General features: G+C 36.3%; 1 protein-coding gene across 19 annotated transcripts in view; it reads right to left on the bottom strand.

Moving 5' to 3' along the window:
• UNC79 (unc-79 homolog, NALCN channel complex subunit) overlaps positions 1-18,822 on the bottom strand; it is a 280,888-nt gene that overhangs the window by 225,649 nt on the left and 36,417 nt on the right. For 16 of the 19 annotated variants that reach the window (XM_054530441.2, XM_024231534.3, XM_054530434.2 and 13 more), the window contains 3 exons: positions 18,262-18,382; positions 11,660-11,964; positions 8,327-8,497 (listed from right to left, as the gene is read on the bottom strand). The exons of 1 other annotated variant lie outside the window; for it this stretch is intronic. In XM_054530441.2, the coding sequence (XP_054386416.2) occupies positions 8,327-8,497; positions 11,660-11,964; positions 18,262-18,382 (597 nt within the window). The remainder of the gene's footprint in view (positions 1-8,326; positions 8,498-11,659; positions 11,965-18,261; positions 18,383-18,822) is intronic. 2 more of the 19 variants (XM_054530438.2, XM_054530436.2) reach the window with 1 other exon arrangement.

Below are 18,822 nucleotides of genomic sequence, written 5' to 3'. Positions count from 1 at the left end.
ATCTGCTTTATTTGATTTTATATTAAAGTACAATAGGGGTGGATTATATCTCACCTACATCCAAAAAGGGTAAGATAACTTCTAATAAAACACATGTATAATAGAATCATCAAAACACTAATAAAAATTTGTCATATAATAAATCAGAGGAGATAAAAAAAATGTAACACAATTCTTTTCTTTTTACATAAAGGAATTTGGGCACCAAAGTAGACAGTGGCCTTTAAAACAATTTTACAGAAATAAACAAACAAAATACATCTATCACTAAGTTCCATTTACTTAAGCTGGCTTTTATTAATCGCTTGCAGCTAGGCAGCTGCTAACCCAGCTGCCTAAGCTGGTGATACTCAGGGAGATAAACTAGTTTGGCTCCACAACTTATTAATAAATAAGTATTAATAATTAGACAAAGATTGGAGATCAATTCACTGCTCTTAGACATCAAGTTGATTAATCAAATGTGATTAATCAAGAAAAAAGAACTTTCAGCCAAATGCTAAGGAACAAAGTGCATGCTGCTCTCAAACTGTAGCCAAGGAGCTTGTTCAAATTCAGCTTCTTTGGGGCCAAAGAAGATGCTTCTGGAGAGTCAGCTTGGAAACTACATGTTTCCAGGAAAGTACCTGTTTAATTAATAAGCACATCAGGTGATTCTGATGCAAGCTGGCTTTGGACCACTCTTTGAGAAGTACTATTAGAGGGATGAGAAATAAGAAGGAAAACGCCCAGTAAGGTGTCCAGGGGCAGGAAGAATAATTGCACGCCCTTTGCCCTTTGTTAAAAAAAAAAGAGAAATTCTTATCTCAGACGTATTCAAGAAATACACACACACACACACACACATATATATATATTCTTGTTTTGGGACAAGCGTTTCACCTTTGTTTAAATTCATCTCAAACTTTTTAATAATACGCATTTAATAATATGTATTTCTCAACAATGAAAACTGCTATTAAGGAAGGCTGAGAGTCACTGTAAATGGAGGCCTTTAAAAGTAGGAAAGATGCCCACATGTCTCAGATGATTTAGGTGAAGTCTATTTGCAGAACGGCCCAAATGGCTCAGCCACCTCTGGATGTCCCTCCTGTTCCTACAAATCCATACTCTCCCTCAAGAACGACCAGCCAGGAGGCCAAAAGCATTCCCTTGGCTCAAGCCCTAGAAAATTGGCTTCAATGCTTACATAAACAGACGGTGCCTTGCAATTTCCTAGCCTTCTAACAGACTGAATAAAATCATTGCAATTCTAATTTAATGAACATGCACAGGCACACATCATTTATTGAATCTTGTTAAAAAGGCATGATGTAAACAGATGTGCAGCTTGTCCCCATGAGGGTGTAAAAATCCAAGACTATAAACAATAGAAGGGAGAAGATAATTAATCAAAATAAGAAAATTTTGCATTTAATATTGTGCTCAGGAAATACAATTAAAAGTTCTCAGTCCTATTCCCTATCCTCCCAGCATCACCAGAACAGTCATTACCATGATCTCCTCCGTCCAGGAATAGTAACAGTGCCTTAATATGTTCCTGCATTTTGTAGTTCTGAATGTATTATTATGTACAGCTCTTATATGACTATCATCCAAAAGAGGAATTATATAGGAAAAGCCATTTTATGAAAGAGAGGTCATCAAGTTATTTGCATGACAGCACCAACCTAATCATTGGGACTGCAGGCCAAGTCACTTGATTTCATAGCTAATGCTCTAGTCACTTATTAATTCAACAACTTTTTTGGTCAGTACTTCCTGTATACTAGACATTGTTCTAGGTCCTGCGGATACAGTGCTAAAGACAGACAAGTCATCATTAAAAAGTCAGGAAACAACAGGTGCTGGAGAGGATGTGGAGAAATAGGAACACTTTTACACTGTTGGTGGGACTGTAAACTAGTTCAACCATCGTGGAAGACAGTGTGGTGATTCCTCAAGGATCTAGAACTAGAAATACCATTTGACCCAGCCATCCCATTACTGGGTATATACCCAAAGGATTATAAATCATGCTACTATAAAGACACATGCACACGTATGTTTATTGCGGCACTATTCACAATAGCAAAGACTTGGAACCAACCCAAATGTCCATCAATGATAGAGTGGATTAAGAAAATGTGGCACATATACACCATGGAATACTATGCAGCCATAAAAAAGGATGAGTTCATGCCCTTTGTAGGGACTTAGATGAAGCTGGAAACCATCATTTTGAGCAAACTATCGCAAGGACAGAAAACCAAACACTGCATGTTCTCACTCATAGGTGGGAATTGAACAGTGAGAACACCTGGACCCAGGATGGGGAACATCGCACACAGGGGCCTGTCATGTGTCGTGGGGTGGGGGGAGGAGGGAGGGATAGCATTAGGTGATATACCTAATGTAAATGATGAGTTAATGGGACTCCAACATGGCAGCACACCAACATGGCACATGTATACATATGTAACAAACCTGCACATTGTGCACATGTACCCTAGAACTTAAAGTATAATTAAAAAAAAAAAAAAAGACAGGTCTTTGTCCTTATGGATCCTAGATGCTAGAGCTGTGTTACCTGATATGGTGACCGCTAGTCACACGTGGGTATTTAAATTTAATTAAAATTAAATAATATTAAAAATTCCATTCCTCAGTCTCACTGGACACATTTTAAGAGCTTAGTAGCCACATGGGGCTAGTGGCTACTGGGCAGCACAAAATTTTTAATGTTTTTATGGAACATTCCATCATTACAGGAAGTTCTGTAGACAGCGCTATTCTACAAGAAAGGGCAAACAGGTACTTGTGGCAAAATGGAAGCAGTGCAAGAGAATAAAGAGAAAGTGATGGAAGGTCCTGTTTTAGCCAGAGGGTAAGGAAGGGCAACTTGAAAGATGTACTTGAGCTTAAACCTAAAGAATGTAGGAAGCAAATAATCATAAGACCATTTGGGAGAAGGACTTTGAAGACAGAAAATATAGCATGGAGCAAAAGCAAAAGTGTGGTGCATTTGTGAAACTGCAGAAAAGCCAAGGCTCCTGGAGCAGAGTGAAGACAAGGAGATGTAGTGATTGAAACAGGAAGGTAGTCAAGGGTCAGGTCATAGAGGGCCTGTGAGCTAAGGAAGGGCACTGAATTTGATTTGTAAGAGTGATGGGAAGCTAGATGGTTTTGCTGAGGGAAGTGGCATGATCTGATTTACATGTTTGGAGGATAGCTCTGGCTTTTTGATGGAGAGCAGAAGGTAGGAGGGCTAAAAAGGGAAGTGGGGAGACCAGTTCGGAAGCTACTGGACTGGTCCCAATGAGAGCTGGTGGTAAGAAGTGGCCTGAATGGGGATATACTGAAATGAATTCCACTGGCTTTATACTTGTCTAAAGGGTGAAGGTAAAGGAGACACCTGGAAGGAAGAAACACATTATGGTGTAAGTTTTTCAATGTGACAGAACCTGTATTCTGCCAATGTGACAGAATACATTCCTGTATTCTGCCAGACTGCACTGCCTGGATTAAAAAGCGGTCTCACCTCTACATGGGCCTCCTACTTGTGTGAGCAGAGGTAATTGTGTTCCATGAGATAGGGTTTAAGCATAAGATGTCCATGCCTTCAGAAGGGCATTATCAGTTAAACATAAAGGGAAGACCAAGACAATGTGACCTGGAAGCCTACACAGCATTAAAATATTTGCAGAATTATAGATTAATGAAAAGTCATGGACAGAATGCCCACCAACACTGTGGAAGTGGTCTGTCAGATTCTATGAATCCAAAAACTGCTATAATCATTATTTTTATTATACAACAAACTCTAGAAGAAAAAGTTCCCAAGCCCCAGCAGATGGCCTCTTACCTCAAGCAATATTTAAGATGATGAAATCTCAGGACAATGTGTGAATTTCAACTAAGTATTGGAATGAGTTGCAATGGGATTTAACATGTCTGTGATTTGACTATGCATTTGGCCTGATATACATGTGCATAACATCACATGATATTTAAAGGCTATTCTCATACATTATTCCATGGTCTTCACAACAAACATGGGATGTAGACACAGGAAGTTATCCTTAATCACCATTTCACAGCTAAGGAAACCAAAGTTCCATGAGGTTAGGAGATTTGCCAATAGTTGAAGGATTATAACTCAGCTCTTCTGGATTCCTATTTCAAAACATTTCCCATGACTCAGCAATAAAACTCTCAAAGTATATAGGGAAACCTATCTTAGAAAAACAACCAGTAGCTAATAAAACAGACTGCATATATTAAAGATTATTTAAATATCATCAATATTTTGCATTTTTACTGTTTTTTCTATGTGTTATTAGTCTTTGGAAGGTTATAGAAACATAACATGCACCCTCTGTAGTAGTAGGAATAGAACAAAAAATGGTAAGTCACACAACTGCCTTTAAGATAATGCCCTTAAGATTTAAATGAACCTTTATTTCCCCTGAAGGTAAGTGACTTTTTGAGAAAATTTAAGGTGGAAAGGGAACTAGATGAGACCACATAGTCTGGGATACTAGGATACGTCAGAATAATCTTAAGCAATTATATCTTAAGCTGATATAATTGTTCAGCTTTATTATCATCTTTACAATAACATAGCCTGCATCAATCAATGTTCACTTGGAATCAGCTCTTTCACTTCTCTGCCAAAGCCATCATCTCCCAAACCTCCATATTTCAATTCAGTCCACAAATCACAGATCCTTTATTGGAAAAAGAGAGGTTTCCATGGTGACATGCGAATGACTTCCTCAAGTCTTTGTAACTCCTTTAATATATTTTTTATAAACAAGGCATATTGAGCACATTTGGAATAAAGAGAAATATATTTTATTTATGGAAGGAGTTAAAAAGAAAAGCTATGTCAAAGGGAAATTTCACAATAAGTAAGTTGAAGTTCGCTCTGCAGAACCTTAAAAGGACTCATTCTAAAGTAAAAGTCCAGCACTTGGTTTATTGACAAGGCTGGTAAGGAGGAAATCTCTGATATACATGCTGGCCTCTTACTCTGAAGAGCTGCAATACCTCATTAGGTCCACTTCAAAGATCAGAACTTTATCTTCTAGGTCCTTAATGATAGAATCATTTTACACCTGAAAAGCAGTTCATGTTTTCCATCTGACATTAGGAACACCACACCAAAAAGCCTTTTTGTCTTAAAGACTTTATCAAGTACTCAGGACATATAATATCCTTCATCCTAACACCTCAGTCCTGAAATAAAAATATTCTGCAAGAAGTTATGCACTCTTGTCTTGTTTTGGTCACAATTTCTAGACACCAAAACAACTACCAAAAAAATAGAAAAACATGAATTCAACACACAGACACACATTCTCACATCAGTCTATTTTAACATGATTAATCTGAAACTATATCCTTCTGGTTTTGGATCTGTGTCTTTGTATACTCATGAAATAACAAGTACAAAGGAAACACCTGAACAGTGTAATCGTATTTGGCTGTAAAGGTTGGTACTACAATTTATTTTCAAAGACTTAAAGATGACAAATATTGGCTATTATTGAACCACAGGAATGATTATGAGAAAGGAAAGTCAAAACTAAGAGACTAAAACCAGAGCAACAAAATCAACACATGAAGTAGACCAACAATTGGGTTAGAGGACAATACGTGCCTCTTACATAAAATAATATTGATGTTATTTAAACTAGATTTAGTACGCCGAAGTAATCTTCAAGACTGAACATTTTTTTCAAACCCCTTCTTTATAGTTAAAAAAATGGGACCTTGGGGACATGAAGTGACTTGTTCATGCCTTCAAATAAATGCCAAGTTACTCCTCTAATAAACATTAAAATATACACAAATTTTGTAAACTCAACTTACTATTTTAGTCTCCTCAGTTGCCAAGGTTCGTACATTTATGTAAGTTAAGAATTCTAACATGACTACATGACATGTTTTGGGATCTGTGTTTCTAATTAAATAGAAATTAATAATCAAGTGTAAAGAAACAAATTGTCAGCTATCACAATACTTGATCAATCTTAAATGTAACTTCAGAGGCCTGATATTTTCAACACCTCTCCCATAATTATTAACTTATTCCTAAGAAGGAGGGATTTAGTGAATTAGATTAATTGTTAGAAAGCTACAGCCTCCTCATTAATCCCACCATCGCCTCCCAGCACTTTGGAGGCTGAGGCAAGAGGATCACTTGAGGCCAGGAATTCAAGATCAGCCTGGGAAACATAGTGAGACTCCATCTCCACAAAAAAATTTTTTTAATTAGCTGGGCATGGTGGTAGAGGCCTTCACACCCTACTTGGGAACCTAAGGCAAAAGGATCTCTTAAGCCAAGGAGTTTGAGGCTGCAATGAGCTATGACTGTGCCACTGTACTCCAGCCCAGGCAGCAGAATAAGACCCTATATCAAAAAAGAAAAGAAAAAAAAGGGAGAGAGAGAGACAGACAGACAGAGAGAGAGAGAGAGAGAGGAAGGGAGGAAGGGAAGGAGGAAGCCAGGTGCGGTGGCTCACGCCTGTAATCCCAGCACTTTAGGAGGCTGAGGTGGGTGGATCACCAGAGGTCAGGAGTTCGAGACCAGCCTGGCCAACATGGCAAAACCCTGTCTCTACTAAAAATACAAAAATTAGCTGGGCGTGGTGGCTTGCGCCTGTTGTCCCAGCTATTCGGGAGGCTGAGGCAGGAGAATCACTTGAACTCAGGAGGCAGAGGTCATAGTGAGCCAAAACTGCACCGCTGCACTTCTGCCTGCGTGACAGAGTGTTACTCCATCTCAAAAAACTAAAGAAAGAAAGAAGGGACAAAGGGAGGAAGGGAAGAATGGAGGGAGGGAGAAAGGTAGGGAAGGAGGAAGGAAGGAAAGGAAGGAAGGAAGGAAGGAAGGAAACAGCCTCATCTGTTATGCTTCAAAAAACCAAAAATTCTTATGCCTAAGTTTAACAGCTAACATTACTTATTTTAAAGATATGACTATGCACTTCTAAAACTATATCAAGAAATGAGTACTTGTCAGTAAGAACAAAAGAAGAGAATGATCAAATATTGTATTACTTGAATGGTATGATCAGTCTGCTAATTTTTTTGAATTGCTATATAATTTAGGGAGAAGTCAAACTCTTTGCTGAAAGACAAGAAAAGTACAATTCCATAGCTAACATTAAACTTGATTGTAAAAATAAGCAAATGTAGCTCAAAAGATATATATGGTTACCAATTGTTATTACAGAGCAACAACTTTAATAAGATCATAAGTACATAAAATTAAAATGTGAATAATGATCACTAGAAGTTGAATGTAACCAACGAAAGTATTTTTCTAAAACAAGAGTTGAGAGAAGGAGAGAAGCAAGCTGACACTTATTGCATACCAGGCATTGTGCTAGCATTTTACCAATGTTCCAAGTTAACCATCTTAATTATCCCACAACTTCATGAGGCAGCTATTATTATTATTATTATTTTATAGGAAAGAAGCAGAAAGTTGGGTAATTTGCCTAAAGTCATATAGCTAGTAAGTGGAAGAGCTATGATTTGGATCCAGACGTTTGACTCCTAAACCCACAATCTTTTTGGATTTCCCACTGAAACATAGATTAATCCATAATCCATTTCTTTAAAAAATACTTGAAAACGATTTTGATCATAAAAACCATAATGCAATATTTTTTTCTCTTTGTGTGCATGTCTGGAAAGCCTGTAAGATTAAGTCTACAGAAGTGAAACAGGATTCAAATCAGTTTTATGTTTATAATCATACATTGCACATGACTTGCAAGCTTTAGTTTTTTTCAGTGTTTTCATAAATTTCGAGTCACTTTATCATCACGATACCTCTATAAGGGAAAGCTGATGGGTTCGTCACTCTGTAGATTATGTTTCAACTATGTGAGCTGCCCAGATTAGAGGCAGAGCTGGGACCAGAATTTACACATCCTGACTATCTAATGCTCTTTCTATCAGATCCTACTGCCTTCAAAGCCAAAAGATAGGAATTTCTGCATCTGAGACAATACTTTCCCCATCTTTTTTCTAAAGTGGCAAAAGATACTGTAATTTATACACAGGAAATCTAGACTGCCTTGATATGTTCTTTTTTTCTATTCTATAAGATCAAACAGTCTGAATAAAACAATTCTAAGCCTTAACGCCTTTCATTTCTTTGACCTTCACCATAACATCCATGCTAAAGTGACTGAATTTAAATCATAGCTCCTGTATATATCAAGTGATTCCATTATAATCTTGAAAACCTAGAGCCTATAACAGCAAAAGCAATTTCCATTCATATCATACATAAAAATAATCTAGTATTAGGTAAGATTGGACTTACATATAGCCATTGGTAGAAAAGATGTGCTAAGATATTCAATGATATCCTTGTGCAGAAATGGAGGAAAGGTAGCTAACGTTGATATCATCGTGTAGGGCAAAGTACTCAGAATATCATCATTGAGAAAAGGTAGCAAACATGTAGTTGTATAAAATATCGACTGTCCAAGATCTACAAAACAAAATTGAGTAATCAGTCACTGAATATTTTGCAATTAACAAAATATGCTAACTTTACATTTTAAGCTTTAACGAACTGGTTTAAGTTATAAGTAACTAGTGCTCCGTCCCTATTAAGTGTTATGAAACATAATGTTTGATAGGGTACTATGTATACAGTAATTGGTCAATAAATGACTGATGAATGAATATGTTAAGAAATATAAATATCCATTACATGCATTTTTCCTCCACACTTTCTCAATCTTCAATAATACTTGGTATTTGTATTACTACATTCTACACAAGATAACTGAGGCACAAGAAGTTAGATGATTTGCCCAATGGAAGTTTTAGAAAAGTCAAGGGCAGTATCAGAAATAAAACTGGGCTATTTCTGCTCCATCAATCAAACCATCTGGAGTGTCGGGCAATGAGGTAATTTGCAACCTTCAGCAGAGCAGCAATTTCAGCAAGCACCAAACAAGGGAAGCCGTAAGCTGGTGCTACATGACCCTGTGCATTGAGTCATCAATGATTATGGGAGGAAGTGCTATCTAATAATAATCTTTCTAACAACATCTTTAAACAGGGATCATAACAATACCTACCTCACTTCATTAGAAGGATTGTTAGGAGGTTTTAATGAGATAAATGTAAAGTCCTTAGCATAGCACATACTGTGTGCTCCACAAATATTAGCTGTTATTATTAATATTAACAGTTACTATTATTATTACCTGCACAAGAATAAAAATAAAGGAGATGCAACAAAACCATAACTATTTAGCTTTAGAATGCATGTAGGCCAAATCCCATTACACTAAATGTACATTTGTATATTCCTGGACTTCCCAAAATATAGGCCATCAGCCAAGGTTTGATGATGAAGACTTTGATCACTTTTGTATTCATTGTAACAGAAAAGTACTGGACTCTTCTTTGTTTTGCAGCAGATGTACCTTCTTTTGATTCCTAATGTTATTTCTGATTGTCGTTAGAATTAATATGCCATCTTAACAGGCACATCAGCTAACAACAGAAAGGATGTGGCCACAGTGCACACTAGAGGGCCAGAGTCAGTCAACCTTGAGCTCAAATGAATGAAATGGAAAATCCACAGGTGTTTTACTAAGAATTAACCGAAGCTGTGCGTACAAGACACCTCAGCTGCTTTTGCTGAGCCTTTTAGCCTAATTACAGAACATTAGCACTGAAAGGAGCCCAACTGGAGTATTTTTCATATAAGGAAACTGAGGTCCAGAGAGAGGTGATTGTTCAGGATCACCTGAGAGTTAGCAGTTGAACTGTGACAAAACCGTTGCCTAGTGCTCTTCCTGTGCTCCACCCAGACCCAGCAGCAAGACACAGTCTCCGGTCTTAGGGCAGCGGCTCTCAAAGTCTGTGCAAAAGAAGCGTCCACAAGGATCTTGCTAAAAATTCAGATCCTCAGGCCCCACCTCTCAGTGATTCTTAGTCACAAGTCCCCGGGTGGGACCAGAATTCCATGTTACAAACTCCCTCGGTGATTCCGATGTTTTTCAGACCATGCTTCAAGAAACAATGCCATATTGTTTCTCTGAACCATTCATTAGATTGATCTACTGAGTTTTTTCCTACCTTCTAAGCTCTATCATGCAGAACAAGAACACGATAGCTAAATAACAATGTCACAAAGTCACAAAACAGCCACAGATACAAGAGCAAAAATACAAATCATCTCCCCTGAAATCGTCACAATTTACACATTAATTGCAATTATACAGATTGCAATTTACCAAATTTAATGTCTATCTTAATCAAGGGGCTTTGAAGATAACGGGCAGCTCCCCTAACACAGTGGACCAACCCAGGACCAAGCAAGTCCCAGGTGAGTTCAGGACTAGGAGTCATGAAGGAGACGCACTGACAAGCTCATCAGCATAGTAAGCTCTGGCAATCTTATGTTCAGAATCCTCTCATTTAAGTTCAGAGCTGGCAGAGAATCACAGTAGAAGTGGCTAGGCTTAAGACGGCTACAGAATTATACAAAAAGCAACTTTACGAATTTCTATACCTTTTACATTCACCATAACACAGAATTGTAAATGTAAGAAAAAATAAATCCAATAGTCATTATTTCATCATTTTTATCTCAGTAGATTTTTAAACTTTTAATATTAAGAACACGTTGTACTAAATAAACCATCAAGAATTCTCTTAAGGGAATTAGCCATAACTAAAAGACAAAATAACCCCCACTACCCACTTATTTTCCAAAATTCAAATTTTTCTGTACAGTGAAACTTTGGTTATCATACTTCCAGGAACCAAATTATCAGAGTTTTGAAGTTAAGACAACTAATGTTTTAAAGTGCATTATCTACAGAAATCCCTTTTCTTATTGCATTGTTTTTCATTTGATTCTCCCATTTTTATGGGTTAGGAGAATTTGGTAAGCAAGCAAAATGATGAAACTGGCTAAGGACACAGAGTAGAAAGGGGGAAGAGTTAAGAAGAGAAGCAGGCTCTTAGACTTCTATTCTAAGCACCACTAATATCATATATTGTATACATACTGCAAATAGCACATAGCACCACTAATACCATATGCTGAATACAGCATACAGCGCCACTATATACTATATCTACATTTTGATAAAACATTTTGTAATAACTGTTGATTGTTGTTTACATTTGGAAGAGTTCTTAGAGATTACTTCTCATCTAACCTCCTGACTTTATTAAAGAGACAGGAAAAAATGGGTCCTAGAGAATTTGCTCCCTCAAAGATCACAGAATCAGTCAGTGGATTATAGCCTGCTCTTCATGCTCTACTTCTTAATTTTCTGGGCAACAGTTTTAAAATCTTATCTCCCCACTCATAATTTCAACAAGAGTCCTCATGATAACTGATCAGGAAAGAAGAGAAAATTTCTTGTTATACATCTTCCTCCTCTCTCCAGCCCCATTCTCCCCTAGTACTCCACTTGGATAACATCCCTCTGGCAATAAAACAGTGTAAAATGATAGTATGGGAAGCACCATAATGAAGTTTCAGTGTAGTGCTTCTAGCCACACAAAGCCCTTTCAGGTGATTGATTACAACAGTGACCATCTCCAAGCCCCTTGCTCAGCATCATGTACATTCATAAGTATCCATGTACATTTCCAAAGGTTTCAGCTAAGTGCTCACCGTGTTGGCCGTGCTGTAGTAAAGGAACTAGATCCAGGAGAGTCACCAAAGTCACGTAGAGGCCTTGGTAGTCCAAAGAAGGGTAGTCTGACAACTGAGCATCACGACTTTGCGGGCCACGTTCTGAGGGAGCATCTCGCAGGACGCTGTAAAGGAGGGAGCGAGTAACAGTAGGGTTGATGGAACTGACCTGCGGTCTTAGAGATGGGGTGAGTGGGAATGGCACAGGAAAAAGACACATGGTCATGGGCACTGTCAAATTGGAGGCATCTTGGTTTTCCTTCTTCCCTGTGCGGGACAAAATGCTGTTGGGGGGACAAAGAAAAAAAAGAGACAACAAAGACACAAAGAACAGCACATTACATTGAAATGACACTCTAAAACAAATAATAAAACACCAGATACATTCCACATAAGATGCAATTGCCACGCCAGCAGGGTCTACCAGTCTAGTACTGGTCACATAGCTTCGTGCTCAGAGGTACCAATAATGCAAGGTTTACTTTGTGGAAGTCTCATTGCATCTCATGTGTTATCTGGTTAGTAAGGAGCAAAAATATAAAAATGCATGTTTCAGTGCCAAACCCATGTTTTACAGTTTAGCAATTTGGTGAAGGAGAGGTTTCCTGGGGAAAAAAAACAATGGCTTTGTCTAATGAGTAAGGGCCCTTATTCCTAATTACAAGGAGCTTTCAAAGGAAAAGACGTTTTCAGCAAGACTGTCTTCATCAGGTAAATAGGAACTTGCAAAATATAGGTATGGCACTTGCAGAAACATGTTTCAGCAAAGAATAAACATGTGTGTTTATTAAGAAAGTCTTAAAAATCACATGTTTATTGCATCAAAATAATGTCTATATGTATATTATGATACTGTTTCATGACATTCTGTCAGTATCATTTGAGATAATGAAGTTTAAACAGGCATATGAATTTAGAAATAATACATATTTCTAAAATGTTAGCTAAACTACATTGGAAAAGCTATAAAATAATATATAGTTGATGGTCCGTAGCATATGTTTGTGAACTAATGATAATGGTTATTTATGTGTGTTTTTAAAATTTTGCATGTTGGGAAGGAAACATTTTATTTTATGAATACAAACAGTGGTTTATTAAATAGTTACCTTCAAAATCCTAACGACTAAGCAAGCAGTATCTGTCATATAGCTGCACATCATACAGTAAGATTTCATATATTACTGCTGCTACTTACGTTATTATTCAACAAAACTCACTAAAGACTAAAGGAAAGATAATTTAGAAAGTTAAAAAAATTAATGGGAATAAAAATAAATTCTAAAAATAAATTGGTTTTCTTTTAGCCTTAATTTTAAAATAAAAACCTTTTTGGTAAAAGCAATAAAGCATAAAAGTTGTTAATTTAAAAATAGAAGAAGTTACTGCTTAGCAAAATGTTTAGGTTTTGTAAAATTAGGTTATACTATTTAGCATTAAAGACAATAGCTATACATTAGAATGATAATATCTGCGCACTTGCAAAGTGCTTTTATATAGTACACTTATGTTAGTCCAAGTAGATAACAGTTTATAAATGGTTCATTACATAAAAATAAACTTGTTTTACAGTTGCTCTATGTGCATCAAACATTACTAAGTTTTTAGTTAATGATATTACATTTACAATTTTACAGTGATGTGAAGAATTGGTTAGTGTCAAGCATGCTTGCTCTATCAAGTTTGCATTTATTTTTATTATTTACTCTTAGTGCAAAATATGTTACAATGTAAGAAAAATGACTACATGCTTTGTATTTTCCATGTGCCTAATTTACCTCGATTTCCTTTGTCTTCTGTTACCCAATGTCCAGGGGAAAACAATTGATAATAATAAAAATAATTTCAGAATACTTATGTAATACTTCTTTATCAATAAATAACTTAAGATTTTTTTTGTAATTTAAAGGGATTTAATTTACCTTTTTGTGTGTGAGGTATTTGACTTTGTAAGCTTATACTTTACAATAGGATAATATCAACATTCCAGTTACCACCTGACTGTATCTATTATAAATGCCATCAGATTTTTCATCAGACTTTATACTTTTCTCACATGACTCAATTATTCCTAAGAATACCACCTTTATTAATGTTATATTCTTGATAAACCCAGTCACCAAAAATCTGTTTTAATCCTGTAGGATTCTAATCCCACTGAAAATTCCTCTAGAATCACAATGGCTATAAGTCAGATATATTATTTCCCAAACTTCGGCCCTAAATTAACCTACTATTGGCATCTTTTCAAAATTACAAAATGTGAATCTTACAGAAGTGGTATAAGGAGAAAAACATTTTGCCTTAGAAAATAAAAATAGCTGAATACCGTAAATTAATGCTATGCTTTAAATTAAGTGCAATGCTCTGATCAAACTTCTTGGTGGGGGAAATAAACACATTATTTTTTCAAATATACCTTAGTATTTTTCCAAAGTATGATGTCAGTTAACAAATACTTTGGAGACTCTACTTTGATATTTTTCCCTTCCTGTATATGTGGGGTTCCCAAATGATAGCAACAACAGCTTCATACATGCAGGGAGGGAAGAATGTCAGCATGAAAACAGTAAAACTTCTCTCTCACTGCCTTTAGATTTGAGAATTCGGTGAGGTTGAGAAAAAAAATGGCTGAAAATGAGTCATCCATGAAACCAGTTTTAAATTACCATTCATGTCTCAATGTAAGGAAATGTTTTCATTTGTGGAAAAACTTAAGAAGGGCTCATGAATAAATGTACAATGCATTGTGATTTTATGATGTTTTGTGAAGTTCATTCAGAAAAAAAAAAAGTATTTCCCCAACCAAACTGCCTAACTTGGGAGTTGATAAAACCATTTTCCCCACCTGAAATTCTTTCCCAGAGTTCTGTAAACCCAACCAAAATGAATATTAAGAATGCCCTGCTCAGAAGAGTTTGACTCTGCAGCCAGCTTTTCACCTTTCCCTTTTCCTCCTGAGATTTTCTTTATCAACCATTGACTTTCAGCATCAAGAGAGGAAGACCTCTGTTGGTGTGAGGAAAGATGAGAAGTTGCCCTGAGGTATGTATAGCACGGAAAATTAATATGTCAAACAAACTTCCTTTAAGATTAGGAATGTTGACATTTGAGTTGAATCTATGTACTTAACAAAATTTACTTCATTATGTGATGCTCTAAAGTTACTCCATGACTTAACCAATAACATGGATATATCTATATATACATATATTCTTCCTAAGCAATTGGAAATTACAATTCAATTAAGATTATTATGCTGCATCTACAATCCATTTTTAAAACATATTAGGCATTTTCTAAATAGCAGCAAGCAGCTTTCCCCAAATGTAATTTTATTAAAAGATTTTACATGCTAGCAGCCTAAACAGCACCAGAAGAGAGATCTGGGGGAAGAAATTCCAAAAGAATGTTTGACATAGGAAGAAGACTAGGATCCTTTAAATGTCCTGCCAGGTAAAAGGCAAGATTCTTAAAGACCTTCGCTGTTGAAAATATGGCCACAGGATGTTTCCAATATAAAAAGAACAGACTCCCTCCCATGTAGCAGGGAGGGGAGATTAAACTAGATGGTCTTGATAGTTACTTCTAATGCTAAAAGCAAACAAAAAACTAAACTCTGAAGTTGTGTGTTGCTCACTGCCAAACTTAGGTATCTGCTAAATTAAAATGAGTACAACTCGGCACTCAGATGTAACTTTACCAGACCCCAGGTCACCACTAGATTAAGTAAGTAGCATTTACTAGAAGGATTCCAACGCTGGATGAGATGTGGACTAAAGTCAATTCAATTCAATTCAACAAACATTTACTGATCCCCTTCTCTGGGTCAAACACCACTCCAGACTCAAGGGCTAGAAAGCTGAACAACACGCAGGACTCACCTTCCACTACTAGAGTTTAAGGAATGCCCATGAACACAAATTTGAGTCTAATTATGAGCTAAGTGGACATATATGGACTCTTCAACTGATTTTATAGTCAACTATGGTAACATACAATCTCTCCCCTCCTACGAATTAAATAAATTGAAGTTAAATGTCTAAGCTAATTTCTGCCTTTCGAAATAGGTACAAAACTCTACTGAAATCATGAGAGTTGTATGCATGCACAAATACCAGCGAACTATTGCTCCAAAAATGCAACCCCGACTCAAGTGAAGCTGCTGAAATTTCATGTTGCATATTTTAACCAAAAAAAACCATTTTAACTTCATTGAGAATATCCAAATAGAAAGACAAATAGTTACTTTGTGAGAATTCATGTCTAATTCTTTCTTCTTGCTATTTTTCCCCAAGAACCTGAGTTCTGAAAGCAAGAAGTGCTTCTGAACATAAAGATCATATTAAATGCTTTAATAATATTAAACAATGTATAATAATTTTGCAGTAGAAAATCTTGTTTGTAGCAGAAAATCTTACTGCCAATAATCTTGGACACCAAATACTTAGACCATCTTATTTGTCTTTGAATTTATTTATTTATTTATCTTAGAGATAGGGTGTCACTCTGTCACCCAGGCTGGAGTACAGTGGTGCAATCAAGGCTCACTGCGGCTTCAAACTCCTAGGCTCAAGCAGTCCTCCTCTCTCAGCCTCTGAGGAGCTTGGACTAAAGGTGCATGCCACCACACCTGGCTAATTGTTAAAAGAATTATTTTAGAGATGGGGTCTTACTATGTTGTCCAGGCTGATCTCAAACTTGTGGCTGGTCTCAAACTTCAAGTTTGAGACTTCGGGTTGCTAACATTATCTCCATTTAAATTCACTTAAATTCTGAAAAGATGACAAATCTTGGTGCTAAGCACTTCCTTTAATTTGCCACCTCAGCCTCCCAAGCAGCTGCGATTATAGATGCCAGCCACCATGTCTGGCTGTCTTGAACTTTCTAATAGCATAAATAAAATGAAGAAGTACAAATACAATTGTTATGGATGTACGTATCAACAGTTCTGTACTTCTAGTTAAAAAAAAAATGGTTGCAATTGTTACTATTACCATTAGCAGTAGATGTTGATGTTGCCTCCCTTCAAAAATGAACTCAGCTCAGTTGCATAGGATCTTCTCCAACAAGCCACTTGAACAAACACCAGTTTTACCACTAACATGCTACCACCTATGACCATATTCTAATGGTCCACTGCTCAAGAAAATGGAATCTTTACATCTTGCAAACATGACTTTTCAATATTTTAAATTCCTTAACTCTTGGGCACAATTACTAAGACCTAAGCAGCAAGCTCTGAGGTGCCAACTAGGATGTTACAGCTTCCTGGCAAATGGAATTCAGCATGCTTCCTACTGAAAAGTGTCTCTTGCTTTGAGCACTTTCAGAATTTGTCATAAAGGAAACGGTTTCCCATTGAGAAGTTGGACCTCAAAGACAAAAGGAGAATTCAAGAGAACAGAACTGGATGCCTTGATTCATAAATTTTTCTGATGATCACTGTGAAAATTGGGCTAATTATTCCACTACAATTTGAGAAGAAGGAAAATATCCTGGAAGAGGTCCTAACCTTACCATGCAAGTATGAAATGTATGAATCTGATAAGTAGAAGCCCTTCAATATAGAACAGGATCACTAAGGACTCTAAAGAAGGAAAGATATTTCAAAAAATAAGAACAGAGAGATAGGAGGACTGCAAAAGATTTGTAGCTGACTTGATCGCATGAAGCTTCCATCCACAAAGCATTCAGCTTTGCCCGTGGCAAAGCCTTCGACTGCTAGAAACTCCAGTGCCACTAGCCTTTGCAAATTTGTGTTCTCCTAATATCTGTCTTACAAAATTTTTGCTTCTGTACGCTAAAAGAAACAGTACCAAGCCAATTTATGTGTTGCCAAAATCAGATTTGAAGTGAGAAGATTGTGGTAATGGAGAAACCACATCTTGGAATTTAATGGAACGTGAGAGGTTCTTCTGAATTCTTCAATGTTATTTCCCAAAACAGTTGAGCCTTTACTTGAACAGTTCATCTTTGTTTGCTCTGTTTTCTTAATCAAGATACGTGGAGCAAATAGGGCCCTCCTATCTCTACCTTACAGTAAAAGTAGACAAAAGAAAAAGAGCCCTATTTTTTTTCCTTGTCCTTCATAGAATTTCATTATCAAGGCAAAGCATGTTGAACACGTGAAGTGTTACCCAGATTAAAAATAACTATTATCACTGTATATTACACTTAGGGAAATAGAAAATGCTAATGATGAACCTAAAATGCCACATAATTCTGAATTGCTTTTAGACCAAAAGTGTTTCCAATTATTAATTTTAAGCAATTGTAGGCTCTCCTTTTAATCCCACTCTATATTAGTGCCAAATATAGAACTGTATCATTTTAAAGATCCCCTGAAAAGATGTTCAATGCGGGAAAGCAGGCAGTAGCCAGGCAACCAATCTTTTTCAGCTGGGCCTGGGATCCAATTTGCTACATACACCCAGAAAACTTGAGTGCAGACTCTTCTGGCAGAGCGCTAGAAAACATAGGCCCTTTAAAACTTGCAATTCAATAAAAATTTAGATCCCAATAAATTCAGCAATACTACCTAATAATTCTCTCAAAGTAGAGGATATTGTAAAGCTTACCTTAACAAGGTCTGAGAAAAGTATTTCAAGGTGTTTGCAATATCTGTTCCTGATGGTACAGGATAAATGTTGTGGAGAACCCGGTTATGATATTCCTGCAAGTACCGGATCTTGGAAGCAACTAGATAAAAGCAAAAAAAAAAAAAAAAAAAAAAAAGGGAAGAAGAAGAAAAAGAAAGAGAAGAATCATCTTGTAATATGTATTAGGCATACAGTCATTTTTTAAAATGATTACATACAAGAATCTAATCAGTATTTTAAGGAACATAAGTAAATTTTTAATAGAATTCCATGATAGAAACAATTTTAAAAAACTTTTAATTTCTTTTAATTGTATTCAGCACACAAAATTATTCTTAGTTTTCTGGTTTAATATCCTATTCACAAATTATCTATTGTTTTTATCACTAAGAAAAGCAGTACTCCAAATTGTTTTCTAATCACCCCAAGTTGGCTTATTATTAGCAAAATAATAATAGATATAAGTCTCTGCCAAGGAATTATATTTAATGTTGCTTAACCAAAACTGAAGGAGAAAACTGAAAAGTCTTTCTACAACAC

Source organism: Pongo abelii, chromosome 15, assembly GCF_028885655.2.
Source record: "Pongo abelii isolate AG06213 chromosome 15, NHGRI_mPonAbe1-v2.0_pri, whole genome shotgun sequence".
NCBI classification, from domain to species: domain Eukaryota; kingdom Metazoa; phylum Chordata; class Mammalia; order Primates; family Hominidae; genus Pongo; species Pongo abelii.
This window is presented reverse-complemented; position numbering and strand designations above follow the sequence as displayed.